The 26,263-nt window shown below is 40.6% G+C and overlaps 2 protein-coding genes and 1 non-coding gene across 5 annotated transcripts in view; 2 read left to right on the top strand and 1 right to left on the bottom strand.

Annotated features, from left to right (window-relative positions):
• The window catches only part of brf1b (BRF1 RNA polymerase III transcription initiation factor subunit b), a 69,674-nt gene that overhangs the window by 4,122 nt on the left and 39,289 nt on the right, over positions 1-26,263 (top strand). The window contains exons 3-6 of the mRNA XM_053675674.1: positions 4,949-5,029; positions 7,107-7,280; positions 11,750-11,781; positions 14,235-14,307. Coding sequence (XP_053531649.1) covers positions 4,949-5,029; positions 7,107-7,280; positions 11,750-11,781; positions 14,235-14,307 — 360 coding nt within the window. The remainder of the gene's footprint in view (positions 1-4,948; positions 5,030-7,106; positions 7,281-11,749; positions 11,782-14,234; positions 14,308-26,263) is intronic.
• On the top strand, positions 1,212-1,283 carry trnaa-ugc (transfer RNA alanine (anticodon UGC)). Its single transcript has one exon. It is a non-coding gene; the product is annotated as a tRNA-Ala (tRNA).
• Positions 15,368-19,157, bottom strand: btbd6b (BTB (POZ) domain containing 6b). Of its 3 annotated transcripts, none has more exons than XM_053675676.1 (5): positions 18,952-19,157; positions 17,411-17,705; positions 17,204-17,294; positions 16,998-17,116; positions 15,368-16,872 (listed from the first exon to the last, which is right to left on the bottom strand). In XM_053675676.1, the coding sequence occupies exons 2-5, from the start codon at positions 17,614-17,616 to the stop codon at positions 15,840-15,842; spliced, it is 1,449 nt and encodes a 482-aa protein (XP_053531651.1). In that variant the 5' UTR covers positions 17,617-17,705; positions 18,952-19,157; the 3' UTR covers positions 15,368-15,839. The 3 variants fall into 3 exon arrangements, with proteins under 3 accessions (XP_053531651.1, XP_053531652.1, XP_053531650.1); XM_053675677.1 differs by lacking the exon at positions 18,952-19,157 and adding an exon at positions 17,853-18,909; XM_053675675.1 differs by lacking the exon at positions 18,952-19,157 and having other exon boundaries at positions 17,411-18,911.

Here is a 26,263-nt window from a genome sequence, read left to right as displayed (position 1 = left end):
AAAACAGATTCAGTTCCTCAGCCAAATGCTGATTCTCCACAGAGCAGAGTGATGGTGTCTTGTACTTGGTGATGTTCCTCAAGCCTTCCCACACAGACGCAGGGTCGTTAGCCAAAAACTGGTTTCCCAGCGTATCCGGGGAGCTCCTTTTAGCCACTCTGATCTCCTTTATTAGTGTGTTCCTGGCCTTATTGTACTAGACTTTATCCCCACTTCTGTAAGCATCCTCTTTGGCATGACGAAGCTTTCTGAGTTTAGCTGTAAACCATGGTTTATCTTTATTGTATGATAAGAATGTCTTAGTAGGGATGCACATATCCTCACAGAAACTGATATATGATGTTACAGTATCTGTGAGCTCATCCAGGTCTGTGGCTGTAGCTTCAGAAACACTCCAATCAGTGCAGTCGAAGCAGACTTGTAGATCCCGCTCTGCTTCGTTAGTCCATCTTTTTACAGTCCTTATTACAGGTTTAGCTGATTTCAGTTTCTGCCTCTAGGTCGGTATAAGATGAACTAAACAATGATCAGAGAGCCCGAAAGCTGTGCGTGGGACAGATTGAAATGCATCTTTTACTGTGGTGTAGCAGTGATCCAGTATATTACCGCCTCTGATGGGACATGTAACGTGCTGTCTGTATTTTGGCAGTTCATGGGAGAGTTTAAAATTCAACTTAAATTAATTTACTCTGCTACACTTATAAACCTGCAATGTACTACATAACTTCTTGTCTCAGACCTCAAGCTACATGTAACACAGATTTTTTAAATTATTTTTTATTACAATACAGTCATTAGCTTCTTAATAGACTGCTGGTGCTCCCTAACACAAGTCAGGTTTCTCACAGGACCTCGGATGCCCTCAGCCTCACGCTGACTCTAAGACCCAGAAGCTTCACACAAAGTCAAACGGGACTAAGCCATGGCAGCGGTGGACAATGGAAGCCTATCAGGCCTCTTTTGTGTAATGGCATACACTCAGACAGAATAATGAGGGCCCCTTTGTTCCACTTGATTCCCTTTATTAAAATCCCCAAGAATGAACCAAGGTAATGAAATGAAGTAAATGTAATAGTATAACAGTTAGCTGTAGGACATAATTTGACCTTACTGTGTTATAATAATCAGAGCTATCAGAGCTGCTATTATAGTGCATACATCAGCTGACCAATCAGATTTGAGCACTGTGGTGTAATGTCTGCCAGATAGTTGGGGATGTAGCTCAGTGGTAGAGCGCATGCTTTGCATGTATGAGGTCCAGGGTTCAATCCCCTGCATCTCCATGTGTGGATTTTAATCAGGTAATGAAATTAAGTAAATGTACATGTGTTAGTTTTGGTCCACTAATTTGATTGGATAATAAGCAGTGTTATGAGAGTGCTGATTATTTAGTATAACAGTACTAGGACATTTCGCTGTCTGTATCACTCCACTTGTCTGTGTTTGCTGCATAAAATTACAATTTCAGCAACAGCTGGAAAATTACAATTCCAGCAACAGTATGTTACATTGTTATGTTACTATACTTACTACAGGCTGTCAGTCGGTCTCCGTGTTGGCATGGCAACACACAGTGCTCTATTCTGCAATGGAGTCTTTGGGGACTATTTTCACAGATGGAGCAAAAAAAAAAAAAATTGTCTGTTGTATAAAAGTAATATCTCACATGCAATCGTGTTGTTGTAGTCAATGTCAACGGCTATGATTACCTGCGGCACTCGTGCATATGGCCGAATTACAGCTCGTGTCATATTGCTTAATTATAAAACCAGTCTAACCAGTCCTTAGCTAAAACGAATTACATTTAATTAAGCTTACATGTGGTAACCAATATTCATTATGCTTTTGAAAACCAGATATACATGATACATCAGTGTAAGAACAGTATATATTTGCATATTGGAACACGATAGGCTCTTATAATTTATGATGCAATAACACTTGCCTATTACATGTTTAATGCGCGCTGCTCAGTTGTTTTTGCTGTACCATTTCTTAAACAAACTCTTAAACAAAAATGTCTGATTAGGTGGGCAGATCATGTCCCACTTATATTCTATATAATACCCTTTAAACTTAGTAATAAAAACTGTGGCTTTGGTTTGAGCTAGTGCAAAGAGAGAGAGAGAGAGAGAGAGAGAGAGAGAGAGAGAGAGAGAGAATGAATTAAAAGCCAAAAAAAGTCTTGGTTTTTAATATTTATTTATTTATTTATTATTTTAACTAATTTTTCAGAAGCATTGCAATGTGTAATTTTGTCTGGTTAAAGATCGCAGTGACAGCATATACCAATTTTGCTTACAGAATATTTGGATAGTTTCATAAATATCAGAACCCTAACCCTCAACTAGTCCGGCACTGGAGCTGTTCCTTTAGCATCATGACATCCCATACATTATTATTCAGAAGCTTAGACACACCTGATTGAATGTATTTGGTACGATCTTAAAAACATTTGGATCTTATTCATAAGATTTGGGTGGCATTAACACATTTTCATGAGTATATAAGATCCAATTGCAGCCAGGCTGGTTCTATATAGCAGAACTAGCTTCATTATATATTATATTAACTTTATTTCACTGTGTTGTTCCAGGTCTACACAATTATCATTAATTGGCATATTGGAGTAAAGCCAGTTACTTGCATAGCATCTCTTGTACAGCATATTGATCCACATTAAATATCACTTAGGTAAACAATTCTGTAGGTATGTATGTAACGATGTATATGTATTTGGTGTTGCTAATGAAAATATCACTAATAGAGTAAGCAGAGAGTAAGAGACTCCCTTTTCTCTTGGGCAAAGTGTTTTTCTGCCTCTTTATTATTATTATTATTATTATTATTATTATTGTTATTATTATTATTATTATTATTATTATTGTGATTATAATAAAACACCAATTACCTTATGTAGCAGCCTTATCATACCTTATCATATTAATCTTGACTAATATGAGTGTTTTGAGCACTTCCACGAGATTTTTGTTTGCTGTTTTAACCATATCTTGTGTTTCTTTTAATCTACGTTTTTGGTATTTTTTGTAAATCCTTGCACTCATATAAAGATTGAGAAAATAACTTAATGCTCAGCATCAGAATAATCAGCTTTAGGCATTAATATAAGCACATTAACGCAATTTGTCAATTTGTTGTAATGTCAAACACATCAAAGCTAAAATGAAAAGCCCCAACAACAACAACCAACAGTTCTTTTGAAGTAAGAAAGACTTTTCTGGTCTCCAGCTTGTTAAGCAGAGTGGCTGATTTGTCCATTAGTAAATTACCCATATCTCCAGTCATGTCTTTATGTACTGACATTTTTTTCTGTAAGTAGCTGGTTTCCTTGTGAACACTCTTCACATTATGTTCTCCCTATGTAATTATCCACCATGGCTTCAGTACTAGATTACTGTGTTGAAGGTTGGAGTAGCTATTCATTTTGCACAGTAACAGACACATATTGTATAAAATGTATAAAACTATTACTACTATTACTACTACTACTGTTAGTACTACTACTATTACTACTTCTATTACTACTGTACTACTACTACTATTACTACTGCTACTACTATTACTACTACTACTACTATTACTACTGTTACTACTACTACTACTACTACTACTACTACTACTATTACCACTATTATTACCATTACTGCTACTGTTACTACTACTACTATTATTACTACTACTATTACTACTACTGCTACTACTACTACTACTACTACTACTATTAATACTACTACTACTACCATTACTACTACTTCTACAACTATTACTATGACTCCTAGTATTAAGACTATTATTAGTACTACTACTACTACTACTACTACTACTACTAGTACTACTTCTATTACTACTACTACTACTATTACTACTACTGTTACTACTACTATTATTATTACTACTACCACTTCTACTACTACGATTACTGCTACTGTTACTGATACTACTACTGTTACTACTATAACTATTACTACTACTGTTACTACTACTGTTATTACTATTATTACTACTATTGCTAGTATTGTTACTACTATTACTACTACTCCTACTACTACTACGATTACTGCTACTGTTACTGATACTACTACTATTACTATTACTACTACTGCTAGTATTGTTACTACTAGTACTACTACTACTGTTACTACTATTACCACCACTACTACTACTGTTACTACTATTACTACTGCTGCTGAAACAGTATTTGAGCCAGAACACAAAGGGATTGTACTTTATTAATGCTATATGTTTTTTAAACTGAACAACATCTCCTGTTTTTCTCTGCCATTATTGTTCACTGATGAATTGTCAATAAGGGTATGTTAATTTAAGTTACTGTATTCAAAATGGATGCCTTATGTCTATGCCAGTGATCAATATGTATAAATCAGTGTTCTGCTACGCATACAAAAACTTTTTGGATTTCAGTGAGAGAGAAAACAGGCCCCTTGACAGTGTAACCTCTCTGGAGCTGGAGCTGGAATGGTCACAGTAACGGGTGTCGGAGATTTGAGATCGAAATATCTGCAGATTTGTTCAGTAACCATTAGGAAGCAGAGTTTGTTATATCTCACCGCTTTTCCTGCTGAGAGCCACCAGATGGAGTCAGTGCAAAAGCACAGCCCAGTTAACTCTATATGTTCAAGTTCAAGGACACTTTATTGTCATTTCAGCCATATACAGCTGGTACAGTACACAGTGAAACAAAACAACGTTCCTCCAGGACCACGGTGCTACATAAAACAACACACTAACCACATGAGACGACACAGAACTAAATAAGAACTACACATTTTTACATAAAGTGCCCGTGCTCGTATTGTAGTGAATGAAAACCTACATAGTAAATAATGACAGGCAGGTGGCCCTGCTTCTGGAAGTGGCTTGGATTGCTCTCTTATAAAATATGTTTTTGTGCAAATTTCCGCTGCAGGTCCTGTGAAGGCCCCAGTGCTTGGAACCGGCTTCCACACAAGTCTTGGGAAGGAGTCACGAGCTCAGACACTTCAGAATGGTGAGCAGTTAGTCCTTTATTACTCAGGCCCAATGTTCTTACTGTTTTTGATTGGATTTTTACCTTATTATACAGGTTTCATGTTGATTTCTTGCTATACATTACATATTTCCTACTATATTATTCTGCACTACAATAATGTACTTATCTACAGTACTGTGCAGAAGTATTCACCCCTTTCTGCATTTTGTAGTGTTTCAACCTGGACCTGAAATGAGTTTAATTATGATTATATGCTCATTAATACAGCCCATCATATTGAAGTTAGTGTAAAAAAATAACATAAAACTTATGACTGAACAAGTATTCAGGTGTGTTGCTGTGAGACCTTTATATTAGCTATTTTACAACCAATTGCCAGAAGTCATCTAATAAGTTAAATGGAATTCATTTCTGTGCAATGAAAGTATCACATGATTTCAATACAAATACATCTACATCTGGTTTTGGCTATAAAAACATCACCATTCAGTCCATTATGAAAAAATGGAAAGAATATGGCACAATCTTGACCTTGGGTAGGCCATTCACCAAAAGTCATTGACCAGGTATGGAGGACATCAGTCAGAGAAGCAGCCAAGAGGTCAAGCTTAACTCTGCAGGAGCTGGAGAGATCCACAGCTCAGATGGGAGAAGCTGTTTACGGAACAACCATAGTCCAGACACGCCACAAAGCTCGGCTTGATGGGAGAATGGTGAAAGGAAAGCTATTATTAAAAAAAAGAAGAATACTAATTGGAGTTTGCCAAAAGGTGTGTTGGACACTCAGAAAAAAAAAAGTTATCTTGTCTAATGAGACAAAAATGGAACTTTTTGTCCTTGGAAACCCAACACTGCCCATCACCCTGAGAACACCATCCCCATTGTACCCTTTTCTTAAACAGGGCCTGTATTTGGATTAAGCCAAATACAATACAATCCTAGTAGAAGACCTGTTCCAGTCTACAAGACTTGGGCAGAGATTCACCTTCCAACAGGACAGCAAAATATACACTGGAGTGCTTCAGAAAAGACTTTGAATGTGTTAGAAAGGTATTTATGTAAACATACATATTGACTGGGCTTTTCTAAGTCATTCAAATATTAATGAAAACCTTTCAATTCTTTCCCCCAGGTGCATGCTAAATTCACAGCTGCTACATAAGATTTAAGTTATATTTAGTTGAATGACTGAGAATTTTGTTCCACTTAGAAAGTCAGAGCAAGAGTGCAAGAGAGAGAGAGAGAGTGAGAGTGAGAGAGAGCAATGGCCAGGGTCCAGACAGAAATCCAAATTTACTCCATTGTGGTGATGTAATCCTCCTGCTACATTCACATGTGTCCAGGTTGCAGCGGTCGAGTCCGCTAATCCTGTGGCACGTGCAGCATGAAAATCACTCAGTGCTCTGGCTGGCCCGAGAAGTGTGAACACATGAGAGGATGGGGTCAGCAAATAGAGGCTGCAGAATAGAGGGATTACGCTCTTCAAAGCATTCTGGGTTATTTTTGGTGTTTGGCACGTTGATGCTACACTGGGGAGCTGAGGCATGGATTCCACCTCTTCATCTGTCTCTGTCTATTTCACATCTGCTTTAAAGCTCGGGTATGATACCTGGTTCCTACTACCAGGGACAGATGCTTTAGAGGCCTAGCACCACAGTGCTTATGTGTTTTTTTTGGGTTTTTTTTGGGAAGAAGCATATGCAAATCAAATTACTGACCAGATTGTGCACCATACGTTTAAATGCTAATTTCAATAAACTAAACACACACCACCATACTGTGGGATTACTGTGGACTGATATGTTAGACGTGTCAAATGAATTACAGCCTGGTGTGGTGAGTGTGAGCGCAATCGCGTGAATATCTTGAGAGAAAGCGAGACAAGGTTGCAGATGGTCTCACTCCAGGGACTAAAACAGCTGTCTCTCCGCCCAGAGAAGCTCAGGGAGCCTGTCTAGATGTGCGCCATTCTCATGACATCAGTGCTACTGGAAAACTAAACACCTGCATGTGAAGTCATGCGTCAATGTGTATGTGTGTGTGCACGCTTCTGTGTTTGACTAAACTCATGTACACGCGTGTGTCCTGTCTCTAGGGAAACGGCAAATACACAGCCTGGGCAGCCAGCTGCAGCTGAACCAGCACTGCCTTGACACAGCCTTCAACTTCTTCAAGATGGTGGTGAGCAAGCATCTGACAAGAGGGCGCAAGATGGCCCATGTCATAGCTGCCTGCCTCTATCTGGTGTGCCGGACAGAGGGCACTCCTCGTATCCTTATTCATGTCGTGGTTTTTATTTTCCATTCGAATCATATTTCATGAGCATAATTGCATTCGTAGCTACCATGTTTCGAGCAAGAGGTTCACATGCATCCATTTCAGCCTTATCATCAAAAACGACACCAGGAAATGGATACACCACTCAAAGTGCGTTTCAACCTAAACACTGCATCTGTAGTGTATGACCTGATAATCCACTGAACAGAAACATACTTATTGTGTACTGTGAAAGTGAATTAATGAGACATGAGAGAATCTGTGCGCCCGAAATCTCATATTGTGACAGTACCTACTGCGTTCGATTCAGTACCTACCGCTCAGCTGTTGATACAGTACTTAGGCTACTGATCAGTATATGCGTGTAGTATGACATACTACATCTTCCATGTTGGAATTGCCATGTGACCTTTCGACAAGTTAACAATTTACTCAGGTGTTGTTAGACAAGTATGGGAACAACGTTGCATACCTATAGCACTTACACTTGAAAAGAGCTGACATGCTGCCTTCCGCCGTTTTTTGTTTTATTTTGACAGGTCTTCCATGCCAGGCCCGTTGCCTTATGGGATAGCGCAGTGTGCATTGGTTTCCTCGTGTATAACCTCGGCTGAAACATCTGGGTATTTCTCACCTACTGTTGTAAGAATACTGAGAATTCGGTCATACTACTCCTTCGGCGTACTGTTTTTTGCCTACTGTATAGTAGTAGTAGGGTAGTAGGGACACAGTTGATGTCCTACCCAAGCTGCTCTTATGTATTTTTATCAAACTTACAAACCCTGTAACACAGGGGTATCAAACTCAAATTCTGCCCAGACCACATCAGTCTATTCATTTTGGAACAATTGATATATTCTATTAAATAACATCAATAACCTAGATTCTGAGAGTAGAATAGGATGTTTCTAGGAAAAAGACGGGCTACCGGAAACTATTCTGTAGGCCTATGCACTATTAGGACTTAGCTAATGACATTTGTTAAACTGACTACAAAATATATAACATTGAACACATATAACAATAAGAAAGAGATTTACATTCTCACAAGGGCTTATTTTGCTAAAAACACACACTATGTGGCCAAAAGTATATGGACAACTGACCATCATACCTATATGTGGTTCTTCACCAGACTGTTGCAACAAAGCTGGAAGAACACAATTGTCTAGAATGTCTTTATATGGTGTAGCATTACAATTTCCCTAAATTGCAACAAAGAGGCCCAAACATATTCTAGAATGACAATGCGCCTTTACAAAGTGAAGTCTGTGAAGACTGTTTGCCAAGTTTGGAGTGGAAGAACTTGAATGGCCTGCACAGAGCCCTGACCTCAACCCCCACTGAACACCACTGTGTTGGATGAACTGGAATGCTGAGTGCACACCAGTGCCAATTGGTGGGAACAAGCACATATGGGTGTGATGGTCAGGCATCCACAAACCTTTGGCCATAGTGTAACCTGTCTTTCTTGTCCTCAAACTTTTTTGGTCTCTACACCAAATGATACATTTTGGAATTTTGAGTCGGTCATTGAATCACACTAAAGGCCAACACCTTTGAATCTTTTATTAGCTCAAGATCTGACTTGCATCAAATGCAGCAGATAGGTGCTCGTTTTTCGTTTACCTGCATTTCATCCCCATGAAACGTGAGCCCACATTGGTGTTCACTACCCTGTGGGTCTGGTGTAAATTCTAGATAATGTGAAAATGTCCCAATATGATTTTATTTGCAAGTTTGAGCAGGCTAAATGAAGCGAGGCATTGGGGCGTGTTTAGCCTACAGGCCCCGAGTTTGACTGGCACCTGTGCTGTAGCATTACAATAGCAATTCCTAACATTTTGTTGCATCCATGCGCAATCAGGTGGAAAACGAAACACTTCCATGTATAATTTGATCCGTGTTGACTATGTTGATAATCCATAACAGCCAATTCTTTCCTCTTAGATTAGATGAAACTAGATTTAGAGCTTAATTTACCAATAAATTTGATGGATATATGAGTGTTGTATAATAAATTGTTTTAACAATTCATTGACTGCACCGTCTACCCTTAGGCTTTCATTGTAATTGAGTTGCAAGTAAGCAGGTTTATCTTTCTTTTATCGGTACATGGAAACGTCAAAATTATTGTCCGTGGTAATTAGAAAAAATAGAGATTAGTTTGAAAAACACCGGTACTTTCCTCGAATGATATATGAAGGCGTGCTGTTGAGTAAACTATGGCGCACAGACCATCTGCTCAGTTTCAGAACTCTCTTTCCTCTCAGGAATGATCACAGTGGTGGTCTTCTCTCTGATGCACCACAGGGTTACAACAACCAGAGTTTACCAAGAAACTGCAAAGTCCTGACTATGCGGTGTCAGAAAACTCATAGTTACAGTTTGACCCGTCTGTTAAAAAGCACTGATACTGGAAACTCCTTCTGAAAATATGGACAATTACGCATGTTTTGAAATCCATTCATGTGGAGGGTCCACTGTAGAAGTCCCTGTGTAACTGAACTATAGAAACGATAACATATTAGAAACAGCGCATTAATATAAGCCTACGAATACATCTGCAGAAGCACTGTCTGAACCATGCTGGTAAAGAAAAGGAATCTACTTCTGCTGACTAATCAGAATCAAGACTTCAACTATGCTGCACTGTATCTTTGGTCTGTGGTATTCTGTCGGAACAGCTTGTCTTCATTGGCCAGATCATTTAACAGAGTGCTTCCATGTGTTCTGTCAGTCACTAGCTAATTACTACACCCTTCAGAAATAGAATCAGGTGTAATGGTGCAGGTAAAACATTGAAGTCTAAGATATTAATGAATGATTTCTTCTTGTTTTTGTTTTCGCACCAAACATATACCCACAATATATGTGGTATTGGATGTTGCTTGTTCATGGAAAAAAGGCCTTACGAGAACAATACGAGAAATTGTAGTCACATGTAGAGAGTGATGAGTACTTGCCAGATATTTCTGCCGCTCCTTTAATATTAGGCTAGGTCTCTTGGTAGCCTCGTTGATACCTTTTCCTCGATGACAGTCGTATGATAATTAATTTTGAACGTGTTTGAATGTGATTGGTTAATTCTGAGCACAGTCACATGACCCTTTATAAAAGGATGTGCATACTTATGCAACCAGGTTATTGTAATCTTTTTCTTTTTTTTCCCCCTAAAATATTATTATTATTATTATTATTATTATTTTTGCGCTTGAATTTTGTTGGTTGCTATGTCACATGGAGGGTGGAAAAAGATTTGCTGTATCTTGGATTCAGATTTTATCAACAATATACAGTATATCTTATATACTATACTACACGTATATACAGTATATATACACTTTCTATATTAACCCTGGACTTGGGTAAATTGCATTAATTAATCTAAAAATAGATCTTTTAGTGGGCATTCCTAGTCAAAAGGAAAAGTTATTTGAAAGGGATATTGTATGTAAACAAAATTGTTTTTAATATCGTGAATTATAGTACAAAGTAGAGAATAATGTATAACTGATGGCTTCTAGTCAGGAAGATCATCCTCCGTTTATCCGGTTTGCTTCATTTTCTATAGCAGAACTGCTTTTCTTTTTTATGGAAAGCCTTTCAGTTGTTTCACAATGCCAACAAGCCTTTCTATTATTCCGCTGCACACCTGCTCAGTGTTACATCACACACGTGCACATGCTCATATGCACGCAATGCTCTGTATCTCTGTCCCACCCTGGTCCCTGAACTGTTGTGATGAAGCAGAGAGCTGGATTTGTTTACATCAGGGTGAGGCTGCCTGCCCCTGAGGCCTGGGAAGGACTCATTCAAGAGAATGGCTTAACCTCAGCTGAACGCAGCTTTAGCATACGCCACGGTTGCATAACTCATATCTAAAGTTATCAAACTCGCTGTATTTGCTTAAACATTATGCAAAGTTCCATTGATAGCTCTAAACAGCACCCTAGTGAAGTAGTGTGTTATCCTTATCAAGATCACAGTGGTATTACAGCCCTTAGGCTGATCGCCTTCACTATTTCTCAATAAGACAGGATTAGCCTTTCGCTTTCACTGGTACTAATCTCTCGCTAATGTCCTTAGAGGGCATTAGTCACCATGGAGACATGCCACAGGTGTATGTATGATTTTGTGTATGCAGGTCAGGTGAGCTGTGGCAGATGGACAGGAACAATCCTTCCTCACTGTAAGAATCAAATTTTGCCTCAGGCCTCAGAGGGTGCAGTGGTGATTTAGAAAAGATTAAACTAAATTACAACTTAAGATAATATGATAATTAACAAAATCAGTTAATTGTGACAGATTTGCATTAATGACTGGGTAAAGACAGGCGGTGAAGACATTTGAAAGGAATGAAACCTGTCAGCCCTGTCTCTTAATCAAGAGCACTGCATGTCTCCTCATGTCTGTAGTAGTTTTTTAAACTTTTTTATTCCTTCCTTAATTCATCTTCAGACATGCTCCTGGACCTGAGCGATCTCTTACAGGTTGGCATTCACATTTTTATAAGCCTTTGATTAACCAAATTAAAATAAGACTAGACTCAGGGATATAGTCATGCAGCTTATAAATCTTCTGGTATTTTAACACACATTACAAGATTATGAAGTATCTTTTCAGAAATTTCTTTTTGTCTTATTATTAAGACCACTTTTAGTCAGATCTTGCTATTTAAATGACAATGGGTACTGCTTTACACACACACACACACACACACACACACACACACACACACACACACACACCAGTCACTAACAGGTGAAGTGATCATTGAAGATTGATTATCTCGTTATAATGGAACCTGAAAAGGGGTGGGATATATTAGGCAGCAAGTGAACAGTCGGTTCTTGAAATTGAGGTGTTGGAAGCAGGAAAAATGGGCAAGCGTAAGGATCTGAGCGATTTTGACAAGGGCCAAATTGTGATGGCTAGACGACTAAGTCAGGGCATCTCCAAAACGGCAGGTCTTGTGGTCCAAAGGAGCGAAGGCTTGCTCGTCTGGTCCGATCCCACAGAAGAGCTACTATAGCACAAATGGCTGAAAACGTTAACGCTGGCTACGACAGAAAGGTGTCAGAACACACAGTGCATTGCAGCTTGTTGCGTATAGGGCTTCGGAGCTGCTGTCCACTGCGGAAAGCACCTACAATGGGCATGTGAGCATCAGAACCGGACCATGGAGCAATGGAAGAAGGTGGCCGGGTCTGATGAATCACGTTTTGGTTTATCATGTGGATGGCCGGGTGCGTCCTCGTCGATTACCTGGGGAAGAGATGGCACCAGGATGCACTATGTGAAGAAGGCAAGCCAGTGGAGGAAGTGTGATTCTCTGGGCAATGTTCTGCTGGGAAACCTTGGGTCCTGGTTTTCATGTGGATGTTACTTTGACACGTACCACCTACCTAAACATTGTTGCAGACCAAGTACTGTACACTCTTTCATGGCAGCAGTATTCCCTAATGGCAGTGGCCTCTTTCAGCAGGATAATCCACCCTGCAACACTGAAAAAACTGTTCAAGAATGCTTTGATGACCATGACAAAGAGTTCAAGGTGTTGACTTGGCCTCCAAATTCCCCAGATCTTAGTCCGATCGAGCATCTCTGGGATGTGCTGGACAAACAAGTCTGATCCATGGAGGCCCCACCTCGCACCCTACAGGACTTAACGGCTCTGCTGCTAACGTCTTGGTGCCAAACGTCTTCTGCTTAAAGGTTCTGCTGCCAACGTCTTGGTGGAACGTGTCAAAATAACATCCACGTGAACGCCAGGAACCAAGGGTTCCCAGCAGAACACTGTCCAGAGCATCACACTGCTCCCACAGCACAATTTCAGAGGTTTTGTGACGTCCGTGCCTTAACGGGATGTGTAAGGGACCTACACAATATCATCCAGGTGGTTTTAATGTTATAGTTGATCTGTGTATATAGTGACGGGTGACAGATTGCTGCATCTATGCACACACGCATAAAATGTTTTCTTTATTTTCAAAATCGCTTTACTTTCTATATTGAATTTTAGAACAGTAGTCGAGACATCACACTAAAAAAAAAGGAATATGGAATTAATCTGCAACCAAAAAGAAATAAAAACTGTTTTTGATGACAGCTATGCACACTGTAGTCACCTGGGGAGCTTTTACAAAGCTCCCACATATGTTGAGTGCTCGTTGACTGCTTTTCCTGAGTTTTAGCAGAAAGCATTTTTCGAGTATTTAAAAATAATAATAATTCAATATTTCATCTTCTGCTAAGGCTGTGCAGTGAATGGTGCACACAGGATTGATTTGGCAAGCAACTGTTTGATATTGCAGTTTGTTTTCAGACTATAAATAAACTATAATAGTAATAGCAAATGGCTGTTTGCCGAATCAGTCCTGCGTGCACTCGACCCTGCATAGCGCGGCAGTGGTTCCAGGGGGAGGCATTTCAGGGCTACACGGCTGGTGTTGCACTTATTTTTACTCCTCCACCTGTCGTAGGAGTATGGACCCTTCAACCCTGTCTGGCAGTGAAGAGATGTTATAAGGGTGGGTTACAGCAAGGATGAAATATGCAATGAATCTTAAGCAAGTGCAACCACACCCCGGCCTTGAGAGCACCACACCCTGCTGGGCCTGCCAAGCTAACTAGAGACCTGCTGCTAAGGGCTTGACCTCTGTACTTTATTACGTTGCCCAAAGTGCTCTAAACATACTGTATAACTGGTCAGTCATAGCCCGAGAAAGCGAACATAATTCTTAGTGTGCATATTATGGACTATAGTGCAATAAAGACCTACTTACAGCGTAAATGATATTAATTGGAACACCGCACAAGACGCTACCATGTTCATATCACAGTCATGCATACTTAGATCTCTGAAATAAACGTACAGGTATATTATCTAAAACCTTGGTAATTATGTCCGTAAAGGCTCATATGCTCCATATATCATCCTCAGGTGAATGTGTATATCCTGGGAAAGACCTTTCTGCTGTTGGCCAGAGAACTCTGCATCAATGCGCCTGCTGTCGGTAAAGTTGGATTTTATTTTACTCACTGCAGAAGAGGTGGTTCTTTTAATAAATAAATCATATATCCAGTATTACAGTGAGATAAATCCTATATACTGTATGTCCATGATTGTGTATAAGAATATAAAATATATATCCTGACCTGTTAGGGAGTGTTTGCTGCTAACTGCCTGGAACATGTTATACTAACGTGACTTGTAGTTGCAGTCATATTCTCTGCATGGATCATTGCACAGACCTTTATACAATTCCTTTAACTCCAGCATATTAGGCTAATGACTGAAAATTAATTACCCTTCTGTTTAAAAAGATGACATACACAGAGCTGCAGTCTGGCTTGAGGTACATAGGGGGCACCATCATGTCTAAAAATCAATTCAGTTCCATCACGCAATCATTCTAAACCAAGATTTTTTTTTTTTTGCTTCGCTTCTCTTCTTACAGATGAGATAAAACATGTCTTTTATTCCTTAGATACAATCAAAGTAAGCACAGCGAAATTTTGTCCAAATATCAACCTTCATATTAACGCGCATGGTGAAATTTCAGGCACGAGACTGATTAAACGCTTTCCATGTGTTCCGATTTCATATTCAGCTGCTCGTCTGTCAGAAAAATCTGCCATTTTATCATCTTGCATCTGCTGCATGTTCACCAAATCCTCACTTAGAATGCAAAAGACAGCGCAGCAAATTCTTTGGGCTCAATTCAAACAATCTCCCTATTCAGTTGCCCCTGCAGCCTGGCAAGGAAAACGGTTTCCTAATGTGGGCTATGAAGATATTTCTGCACTACACAGCAATCATTATCTTATTAATACAGTTCGAGTTTGCTGTGGAAGTTTTTTTTGTGTGTGTGTGTTTTTTTTTTTACAAGGAGTTCATACTCCAGTGTCAAAACCCAAATGTTTGTCTTCTTAACCCTAAAAAGACAGCGGAGATCTTTTATGCTATTGTGTCTGCATCTGTTTTCAGACTCTTTCAGTACAGACTGGTGGGGTTTTTTTTTTTTTGCATTCTAGTTATTAGACAACACAAGTCAAAAATAAGGAGGGCGACCATTTAGCAGTTTAAGTGACAAAAATTTATGATCTGCAGTTTAGTAAGCTGCACACTAATACAAGACATTTCATCAAGCTGTAAACAAATTAGACTCAGGTTATTTACAACAACAACAAAAAAAAAAAAAAAACACACTAGTGGTAAGACACCACCAGGAGTGCAATACATCGATTTCTTTGTTTATATATATAGAGATTTATTTATTTCTATATTTATGTATAGGTCTGCATGCCGCAGCAGCAATAATTAAATCAAATATACTTTTCTCAATAAATAAAGCAGAGGAGCATTCTTTCACTCAAGCTTCGTCAGAGAAGAGTCTGTTTTATAAACAGGCTGTCATTCGATTGTCCTCCACTGCTATACTGAAAAGAAGGCAAAAGTGTCTCGGGACCCTGTACTCCCCCATGTGTTCATTGCATCTAAATACAGTGGGCGGAATGCACTACAGTATCGCTGTCCTCACACCTTTCATGCGTAGAAGACCAGCTCTGGGATCTGACCCCCCTGCACACCAGTGCCATTCGTACTGTCTGAAGAGCACTGAAACTGAAAGGTCACTTTCCCACACTGCACTTCTGTCATTCCCTCTTGCCCAAAGTAGCTGAGCTCATTCCCATCCAGCACAGCACTGACTGTGTAGAAAGCATCTTGCTCCACCTGAACCGGGTGCTCAAACCACACTGAGAAGGTGCTGCTGGAACCATCTGAAACAAACTTAGTCAGATTCTGGGCCAGGATGACTCCTTGGCGCTTCAGTTCAATCTTAACACTGTACTCAGCCTTTCCGCCACTGGAGCCATACAGGCCGAGGCCAGCGATGAAGATTCGCTTGTCCACGGCAAACTGGATGCTGTCACAGCGTCCACGGTAGCGCCACTGGTTGCTGCGGTAAGCCGAGGACTGGAAGCGGTGGCAGCGCTGCGGCGTCAGTCCTTTCCTCTGCGCTAAAGGAAAGTCCAACGTTGGCTTATTGGCCGCTGTGTACCAGAGAAAAATGTCATGAGTCTCTTCCAGTGTCAGCACGTCCGACTGCGCCGCTCCATCTGCAAACTCCTCTAGGGTCATGGTAGGGATGCGCACCAAATACAGGATCTTGCCCAGTACCGACCTCTTGTTGCGAGCTGTTGGCCCAAGTCCTTGTCGTTTACATTCGGCCACGGCCCATTCCAGGACAGCCTGGAAGACCACAGCCTCCCTGGTGTTGAGTGTCTCCCGCTTCAGGATGATCTCCAGGGTCTGCAAGTCAATTTCACAGAAGCCTTCTGAGCGGAGAGCCAGCTCAGCCTGGGCATCAATGACTTCCCAGCAGCGCTGGGTGAGCTCAGGCTCCTCAAAAAGCCGGCTCTGAGACAGCAGTACGCAGGCGTTCTTGGCCTCCAGGCTGGTCTCCAAAAAGTTGACGCAGGCCTTGGCAAGCGCAGGCACAATATACTTCTTGGCAGCATACAGAGTGGCCAGCACTGTGTCCGCCTCCAGTTCAATCTCATCGCTATACAGGTATCTGCAGGGAGAAGATTTGGAAGGAAACAGGTTTGATCAAAGCTACAGAAATGATGGTCTGGCTTATCACTTAAGCTCAAAGAGCAAACTTTCTAGAAGGATTTCATATTCATTAAAAGGGCTTACTTTAACAGGATTAAAAAAGCAGCAGGCTCCACATCGGGAATATGAATCTCAGATTTGCCCTCAGCGAGATCCCCGTAAAACATAGCACCGAACACAGAACTCCCCACCGCCAGTACATACTGAAAGAACAAAAATATCGAATTAAATCACGCAGACAGAAAATACTTTGCTTGTTTTTAGTCCCGAATCAAGTATGCCACATTCACCTTGTGCGCAGGAACTTTCTGGGACTCTCCAGGGCGACCCACAATAAAATGAACATCTGCCATGAGTTCGTTATTGAACATCAGAGCGTTCCTGGAAAAAGACATTATGTTGTTAGAAAGGTCCGTTTATTAGGCTGGATAAACGTGACACTTTTGAGGCAGGAACAGGTCATAAGAAGTCAGCCGAGCTGCTGGGGGTGGATTTACCTCTCTCGAAGTGTGGGGTGAGTGGATTGCCAGCTGGCAGTTTCGACGTTGTTATTGTTGATGTTTTGCTGTGCGGCGGTGGCCGTCGGCGTGGTTGCAGTCTGGGTCACTTGGACGATGGTTTTCTTGTTGGCAGGTGACACCGCCGTGCTGTTACTGTTCGGTAGGTTGGTGTTTATGCTGGCAGGGTACAGCTCTGCAGCCATCTTCTTCTTTAAGGACAAAGTCACGATTTCATAGCATGCTGGCAACTTGCCCGGCTGCTTCCCACTTTTTCTAGTCCTTTTGAGGCTCTCTGGAAGCAAAAGAAAAAACGTCAACAACTTCATGATCCGGCCATACAGGCAGTCCGGGGGTGTTGGCATCAGCGGGCAAATCCACGAGTGTGTGGAGTCACTGAAAGGCAGGTGTAGTGTAGGTGCAGCCCTGTAATTTAACACACCCGTGTCTCAGTGTGCATGAAGCCCAGGCGCTGCCATAACACCAGGATGATGTAAATGCATAAATCCAACCCGAGTACTGTTCCCTCTCTCATCACTTCCTCGACCACTGAGCAAACACGCCTTTACTAAGTCCCCCTCCATGCCGTGTTGATCGTGCTGCCAGCTCGCAGCCTCACTCCAAGTCATCAGTCACTACACATCTGCTGAGATAAACACACGCCTGTTCCTGATCTGAATGAGAGCTGCTCCGGCTCTCTCTGAACGCTCCCTCACTTATTTGTGTAGTAAACCTCGTTTTGTGTCGCGAAAGCGCACGCCCAGTTCTGCCTCGACCAATGAGATTCTCAGACGCGATTCACGTCAGCACCTCCGAAGCTCCGCCCACACCCTAAGCGCCCGCCCTCTTTCGCCATAATATTCTCCAAGCGCAACCCTTTAATTTAACCCTTGCAGGATTGTTGACAATATAGGTGCACGTCACCATTTACACCGAGGTTATCATTTAAAAAAAAAAAAAAAAAAACCCCAAACAAACCCAAAAACAACCACAATTATAGTAATAAAAACATCATTAATACACTGGATTATATACACAAATGCGTAAACAGATCCACAAACATACAGAGCAGAGCAAGAGTCACATTTAACCAGCTCGCAAGCTCCAGTTTTTGTTCCAGGTTAGAAGACAAGTTACTTTTAAACTATTCAAAACGCACTGCAGTGACAGTGTATGAGCAGAGCTTCGCTCCAGTCGGAGTTTAACAACACATTTAATTGTTTAGTTTGCTCTCCTTGCCTGTGAAGTCCCGACATTCAGTCAGCCGCGGCGTTGTTGTGTGCACTGGGATGCACGGAGAAGTGCACTCCAACTACCGGACAAAACAAGCTCCTATTGATTCTATAGACACATCAGAGTAATGCGGAAAAACACGCCGTGGAGGAAAAACAGGATAAAGTGTGAGCAGAGAAGAGCTGGCTTTTCTCTCTCTCTCTCTCCTCCACTAACACAGACTGTAGCCGGAACTCAGAGCGAGAGATTGAACACAACAACAACAGCCCGAGAGAAACTATGCTGGTGTAGAGTTTGGAATTCGTTACCTTAGAAAGCAGAGCAAAGCCCAGGTGATGAGGGAATGCATTCAGGTTTGGTCTGTGGACGCCCGATCGCAACCAGGAGCCATGTTAAATCCGGAGCTTGCTGTGGGAGAGGGGGTTGGGCTTCCGTCCTGTTCCCACTTCGCTTTCCCGGCTTTCCAACAGAGGGCCCCGGCGTTACAAAATGGATCATCAGGAGCGCTTTATCCAAACATGGCTAGGGTTAAGCGGCTTTTACAGATCATATCATGTCTCACATCGTATCATATCATATCTCGTATCATATCTCATTTCATCTCATATCATATCACAGCATGTCTCATATCTCATATCACAGCATATCTCATATATCGTATCATATCACAGCATGTCTCATATCTCATATCACAGCATATCTCATATCTCATATCACAGCATATCTCATATATCGTATCATATCACAGCATGTCTCATATCTCATATCACAGCATATCTCATATCTCATATCACAGCATATCTCATATATCGTATCATATCATCTCATATCTCATATCACAGCATATCTCATATATCGTATCATATCATAGCATATCTCATATCGTATCATATCGTATCATATCTCGTATCACAGCATATCTCATCTCATATATCTCATATCATATCTCATATCATCACAGCATATCTCATATTTCATATCGTATCATAGCATATCTCATATTGTATCATAGCATATCTCATCGTATCATATCATATCTCATATCATATCACAGCATATCTCATATCATATCACAGCATATCTCATATTTCATATATCATAGCATATCTCATATTGTATCATATCTCATATCTCATCATATCTCATCATATCTCATTTCATATCTCATATCAAAGCATATCTCATATCATATCTCATATCACAGCATATCTCATATCACAGCATATCTCATATCATATCTCATATCACAGCATATCTCATATCATATCTCATATCACAGCATATCTCATATCATATCACAGCATATCTCATATTTCATATATCATAGCATATCTCATATTGTATCATATCTCATATCTCATCATATCTCATCATATCTCATTTCATATCTCATATCATGTCATATCATATCATATCTCATATCATATCATATTTTGCCAGACAGACTTGTAGATTCAATTTAATTTATTTGTATAGCACTTTTTACAACGGTCATTGACTACGTTTACATGGAGTGCAGGAATCTAATTATTGACCTTATTCTGAATAAGACAGTATTGTGATTAAGGTGTTTACATGAGTCGCTTTTAGAATATTCCTTTCATGTTCCCGTTTTACATGTTATAGAAAATGGATCGATTAACGGCACACGTCATTACCATGGGCGTAGCGACGCATTCTTTGGGGGGTCGTGTCCCCCCCAGTGTTGAGGAAATACCAATCTGTCCCCCCTAATATACAGTACAAAATATTTTCTATATGTCCCCCTTTAATGAACCCTGCCAACGGATCTGTCTTTTCCTCATCTATTGTATTTATTTATGTCTATTCCTTTTTAATATATTTCCATTTGCTAAGGAAAATAGGTGCGCCCCCCCTCTAATTGTACACTTGATCGCGCCCATACTCAACGCAAGTTCGTTGATATATTTTAGCAGCTCAGACTGTAAGCAATGGAGACAGAAGCCAAGCGTAGAAAAGTGCAGCAGAACATACGAGCTTTTTTTCAGACAGTAAGTAACTAGATACCTAAATAGTAGGTAACCTTAGCCTAGTATAGAAGTCATCATACCATGGCTTGGTTTGTTCTTAAGAACGTCAATTAATTGTTGATATTTGCACACCCATGAAGTAGGCTAGGCTAACGTCAGTTACAGTTTTTGACCATTAACGTTACATTCACTTGCATATCCTCCCGCCGAGTTCGTTGGACCCCCCCCAATGTCCATACCATGGTTACGCCTTGGTCATTACGTCCCCACGCCATGCCGTCCGACGTTCCCTCCAGAATTTCACGTATCAACATACAGTCTGTCTTCGTTATGGTACCGTATACAGTTTTGAGTGTTTCATTTTTAATTTTACGAAAGCTTCAAGTGCGGTTTGTCATGCTATACGTGCAGATAGAAGACTGCTTGAAGCCGTGGGCTGCATCCCAAACCGCGTACTTACCTACTAAATAGTAGCTGAGATACATGTATTTTGCCTACTATATAGTAGGTAAGTACGCGGTTTGGGACGCAGCCGTGCTCTCTTGTTTGCAGTCAAACGGTTGAGCACTGCCGTGTGTGATTGTGTCCTCTCGCAAAATGCGGTGAAAGCTCCCACACGACGTTAATAGTGTGATTAAGGTGTGTACATGTCTATAACGCACGTCGATAATGCGATTAAAACAGGAATACTCCACGTCTTAATTCCATTTGTGTTTACTTCAACTATGACTTTAGCCAGATTAATGTCATCAATAATCTCTGTTTACATGCTAGTTTCTTAATCAGAGTATCATCTTAATCGGGTTCATATCGGATTAATGTTGTCCATGTAAACATTCTGATTGTCTCAAAGCAGCTTTACAGAAAGATATAAACACAGGATACAGATTTTAATTGTGGGGATTAATCCCAATTGAGCAAGCCAGTGTCAACGGTGGCAAGGAAAAACTCCCTGATGATATGAGGAAGAAATCTTGAGAGGAACCAGACTCAGAAGGCAACCCATCCTGATCTGGGTAACAATGGATAGTGTGAAAGTAAAAGAACTAGGCCAGTGTTCAGTAAAGGCAACCCGAGTGCAAAACTGCATGTGGTAATTGCAGTCCCAAGACCATAGCAGCAACCACAGTGAGAATGTCCATGTGGAATTGGGAGTTGATGAGAGCGCCATCCAGAGGTAGGGCATCTGAACGGATCAGGCAGGTCTGGAGAGCAGAAAGGGTCAGGATCACTAGCATCTCCATAAAATTATGTGTGGCTCAACAGAAGGAGATCATGCCCTTATCTTCAAAAACATTCTCAAGAAATCATACATGTATTTGCATTTATTTAATTACTTATTCATTTATTTAAATAACAATAATAATAATAATAATAATAATAATAACAACAATCTTTTAAAAATAAAGAGTCATTATGTGGCACAGCCATTAACGCAAAATCATGCAAACTCCACAATATTCGGAGGAGCTTGTAATTTTTCAAAATTACCGCAGATTTGGGCCAACATGCATCATCGCAACCCGCGTTCATTCAAAGCCCTCTTCGATTTATGTGCGTCGAACACGAGTACAGCTAAAACATCTCATTTACCAACAAACACCACTGCGAAAGACTGTGCAAAATTTCCTGCAATTTCACAGATTCAAGTATCGCAAATTTCAGGGGAAAAAACGCAGCAAAATCAAGCATTTCCCAAAAATCTCTTAGCGAAATCCTGAACAGACTGACAAGGTGGTTAGCATGTTTGCCTAGCACCAATGGTATGTTATGGTCTGCACTTATATAGCACTTTTATCCAAAGCGCTTTACACTGGTTCTCATTCACATACACACTCCGATGGTAGCAGAGCTGCCATACAAGGCTCTAACTTGCCATCGGGAGCAAATTGGGGTTCAGTGTCTTGCCCAAGGACACTTCAGCATGTGGAGTCACGTGGCCCCGGAATCGAACCACCAACACTACGATTAGTGGACAACCCGCTCTACCACCTGAGCCACAGCCACCCCGTGTTGGGGGGTTCAAATCCCGCCACGAGCTTGTGTGCCTTGTGGATTTCCTCCAGGTATTCCGGTGTCCTCTTCCAGTCCAGAGACATGTTTTGTATTGTCTGTAGTATGGGTTGTGATGGGTTGGTACCCTGTCCAGGATGTCCCCTGCCCCTGAGTTCCCTGGGACAGGCTCCCCATGGCCCTGTGTATGATAAGCAGAATGGAAAATGGATGGATGGAGTCATTATATCAACGAGAGTCATTATATCAACGATAGTAGCCTACAGGAAAAGGGCGGTGCACCAGGCAAACTGGTCATGATTATTTGGATTGACAAGAGTCACTGTAGTTATTTATAAAAGTAGCACTTTTCATAGCCTTGTTTGAATACTAGATTCACGTAAGTCAGGAGAAAAACATGATATGCTGCTACAGGAAAATGATCAACAACAGGATGGTGTAATGCAGATGATAGTTCCTGTTACCACCCTGAAGTTGTTTTCTCTGTAACTGTACGACCCTTCATGTTTTGTTTCTTATATTCCACAGCAATTTGCAAACAATTATGTTTTCATCAATTAAGGAAAATGTCATGCATTTTACTAATTTATAGTTACATTTACTGTTCTGAAACATCAGCAAAACAAGATTGTTCCTGTTATTACTTAGATTATATGAGCTATAAACACTTGTTATCCCACCAGTTGCAATCAAAATGATTCAACCCTCATTGCAAATTAGGTTTATTGTTAAAATGTACAGACTTTCAGCTGTTTGTAATGAACAAATCAAACAAAAGTCATTGAAATAGTTCAACACAACGAATGCTTCAAGTGTTTCCCCCAAATTCAACTGAAAATGCAACTTATAATGATTTCTCCAGTTTCAAAATTATTCAACCCCTTCATGGCAAGCATCTTTAGTACTTAGTAGAACACCCTTTTGCTGTTATGACCTGCTTCAAACGAGATGCATATCTTTTGGCAGCGTTCCTGAGGAATCTTAGCCCATTCCTCATGAGCAATGGCCTCCAGTTCAGTAATATCAGTAATTGGGTTTGCATGCTGCAACCACCTTCTTCAAATCCCACCAGAGATTTTCTATTTGGTTCAAGTCAGGTGACTGTGATGGCCCTGTAGAATCTTCCAGGACTTCTTCTGCAAACAAGCCTTGGTGGAATTTGAGGAATTTGGGATCATTGTCCTGTTGGACGGTCCAATGACGACCAAGCTTCTGCTTCCTCACAGACGGCATGAAGTTTTCTCCTAGGATTTCCTGATACTTCAATGAATCCATCTTGCCTTCCACGCGCTGCAGGTTTCCAGTGCCAGAGGATGCAAAGCAGCCGCAGAGCATCACCGAGCCACCACCGTGCTTGACTGTGGACAGAGTGCTCTTTCTTCATTCTTCCTCCTCCAGACATCCCGCTGATCCATCGTGTTGAAAAAGTCCAGTTTTGTTTCATTGCTCCAAAGAACAGAATCCTCAAATGTCTGTGAGTTATTTGTATGATTTTGAGCCGACTTTTCTTGTGCTTTTGGGTCAGTAGTGGTGTACATCTAGGAGTTCTGGCATGGAAACCTTCTGCATTGAGTACGCGCCTTACTGTGCTCATTGAAACCTCAGTGTCTGTTGTCACCAAGTCTTGCTGCAGGTCCTTTGCAGTCACTCGAGGGTTTTTCACAACCTGCCTTCTCAGAAATCTGCTTGCAGCCATTCATAGCTTACTTTTTCTGCCCGGTCCAGGTATTTCATATATTTTCAACCCCTATCCAATTCAGGTATTTCATGTGTTCCAGCTCAAGCACACCTGCTGCATCTAATGAAGCCCTTGATTAGTTGCATCACGTGTGCTTGAGACAACACCTGTTTTGCATATTTGTGCTGTTGTGAGGGATTCTATTCAGGGGGTTGAACAATTTTGAGACTGGAGAAATCATTACAAGTTGCATTTTCAGTTGAATTTGTGAAAACCACTTGAAGCATTCGTTGTGTTGAATTATTTTAACTGGTTTTGTTTGATTTGTTCATCGCAAACAGCTGAAAGTCTGTACATTTTGATAATAAACCTGATTTGCAATGGGGGTTGAATCATATTGATTGCAACTGTAGAGTGGTATAAATATGTGGTATAAATTTATACCACTGTGGTATAAATCTGATTAATCAAGGTGCATCCACATGGAGCATAATAATAGCATTCAATTTATCCTGTATTCCTAAGGCATAATGGGACAACGCCCTGGATATTTTACACAGTTTACACTCATGTTTAGTAGAATCTCTTACATAATCTTTTGAACATAACCAGTATTTTAATTAGGGTAATTTTAGATTGAGATACCCTGATCTTATACTTAGAATTGGTATTGGCTTGAAATCGGATTGGATTTGAAATAATTTCCAATCTGTTTGACATGTGACTTTGACTGACGCGATCATGCACGTGAACGTAGGACACAGATTTCATGCCATAATCAAGCTTTACCATAATCTACCTTTAACTAATTTAACAACATAAGCTTGCAGAGAGCAGTCAGGATGTCAGGAATTTACTCCATACTGAGTATTGCTCAACACTAAACAGCCTGGATATCAGTGTTTTTCCAAACATGGAAAAACTGGGATTGGTGTATCCCTAATTTGAGAGAATCATGTTAGCAGGTAAGGTTAAATTATGTTATGTTCTTATCTGCGCAGTTTAACAAAAAGGAATGTATTTTTATTTTGGGTAGAGTGATAACTGGGTCCGTGTGCAGGAAATATAATACACTTTGCTGTTTATTGGTGTTTTGCATCCAGCACTATAATAATGTCAGGCATACTAATTTATTTGTTTTTGTTGAAGATCAGTTATGCTTTTACTGCAGGAGGTATGCGTGCTTTTTTGTGATTTGAATAATTAATAGATAAAGAGCAGACTTTTCCCAGCTACACTGTGCGTCTGTGAGATCTGGAGTAGTAGCGATCGAAATTGTGAGACTTTCAGGACTCCCTTTCAGCCTGAATCTCGGCTGGCCTCTTCTTCACAACTCTGAACAAGCCTCATAAGTGTATTTTTACTTCTGTCAGGACATTCCGGCTGTTCAGCTTAAACTTCCCATTTCTTTTAATGCTACAGTCCCTTCTGTCTGTTCACACTGATTTATCACCTGTCATACAAATCAAACAATCCCAGAAGTCCACATGAAATAAAGAAGTTCAAATCCTGTCACCAGTTTCAATTTTTTATCTTATCGCAGTACAAAATGTTGTCAGTGAGTTGGTAGATGTTTTTGAGAACAATTCTCCTGAAACTGTAGTTCTCTGTTATACAGATGGTGCGGAAAGGTCAGCCCCCTCACTGTTGGATTCCGGTTTATTAATATGATAATTTAGTATAAAATTGCCCATATGACTCAGACAAGGCTCCTGACATACGCAGTCCTGGGGGATTTTTCTGTGATTTTTTTTATTTCCTTCGTGCGCAGGTGGAGTACATATATTATTTCCTTAGACAGTGCCTGCTTGGTTCTGTGAGCTGAACTCCTTTCCCTGTTATTAGGACAGCAGTGACGTGTATTTTACTGGGGCAGCAGAGTGAGTTAATTCAAAGACTTTGAAGTAGGTAGAAGTTAGGGATGTTTGCTTCCACAGA

Source organism: Ictalurus punctatus, chromosome 25 (assembly GCF_001660625.3).
Source record: "Ictalurus punctatus breed USDA103 chromosome 25, Coco_2.0, whole genome shotgun sequence".
Lineage (NCBI taxonomy): Eukaryota > Metazoa > Chordata > Actinopteri > Siluriformes > Ictaluridae > Ictalurus > Ictalurus punctatus.
This window is presented reverse-complemented; position numbering and strand designations above follow the sequence as displayed.

Coding starts and splice junctions, on each gene's coding strand:
- btbd6b (XM_053675675.1), bottom strand. CDS start 17,775: ATGCCAACACCCCCGGACTGCCTGTATGGCCGGATCATGAAGTTGTTG. Junction 17,295..17,410: donor CACCCCACACTTCGAGAGAG/GTAAATCCACCC, acceptor GTCTTTTTCCAG/GAACGCTCTGATGTTCAATA. Junction 17,117..17,203: donor AGAAAGTTCCTGCGCACAAG/GTGAATGTGGCA, acceptor TTGTTCTTTCAG/TATGTACTGGCGGTGGGGAG.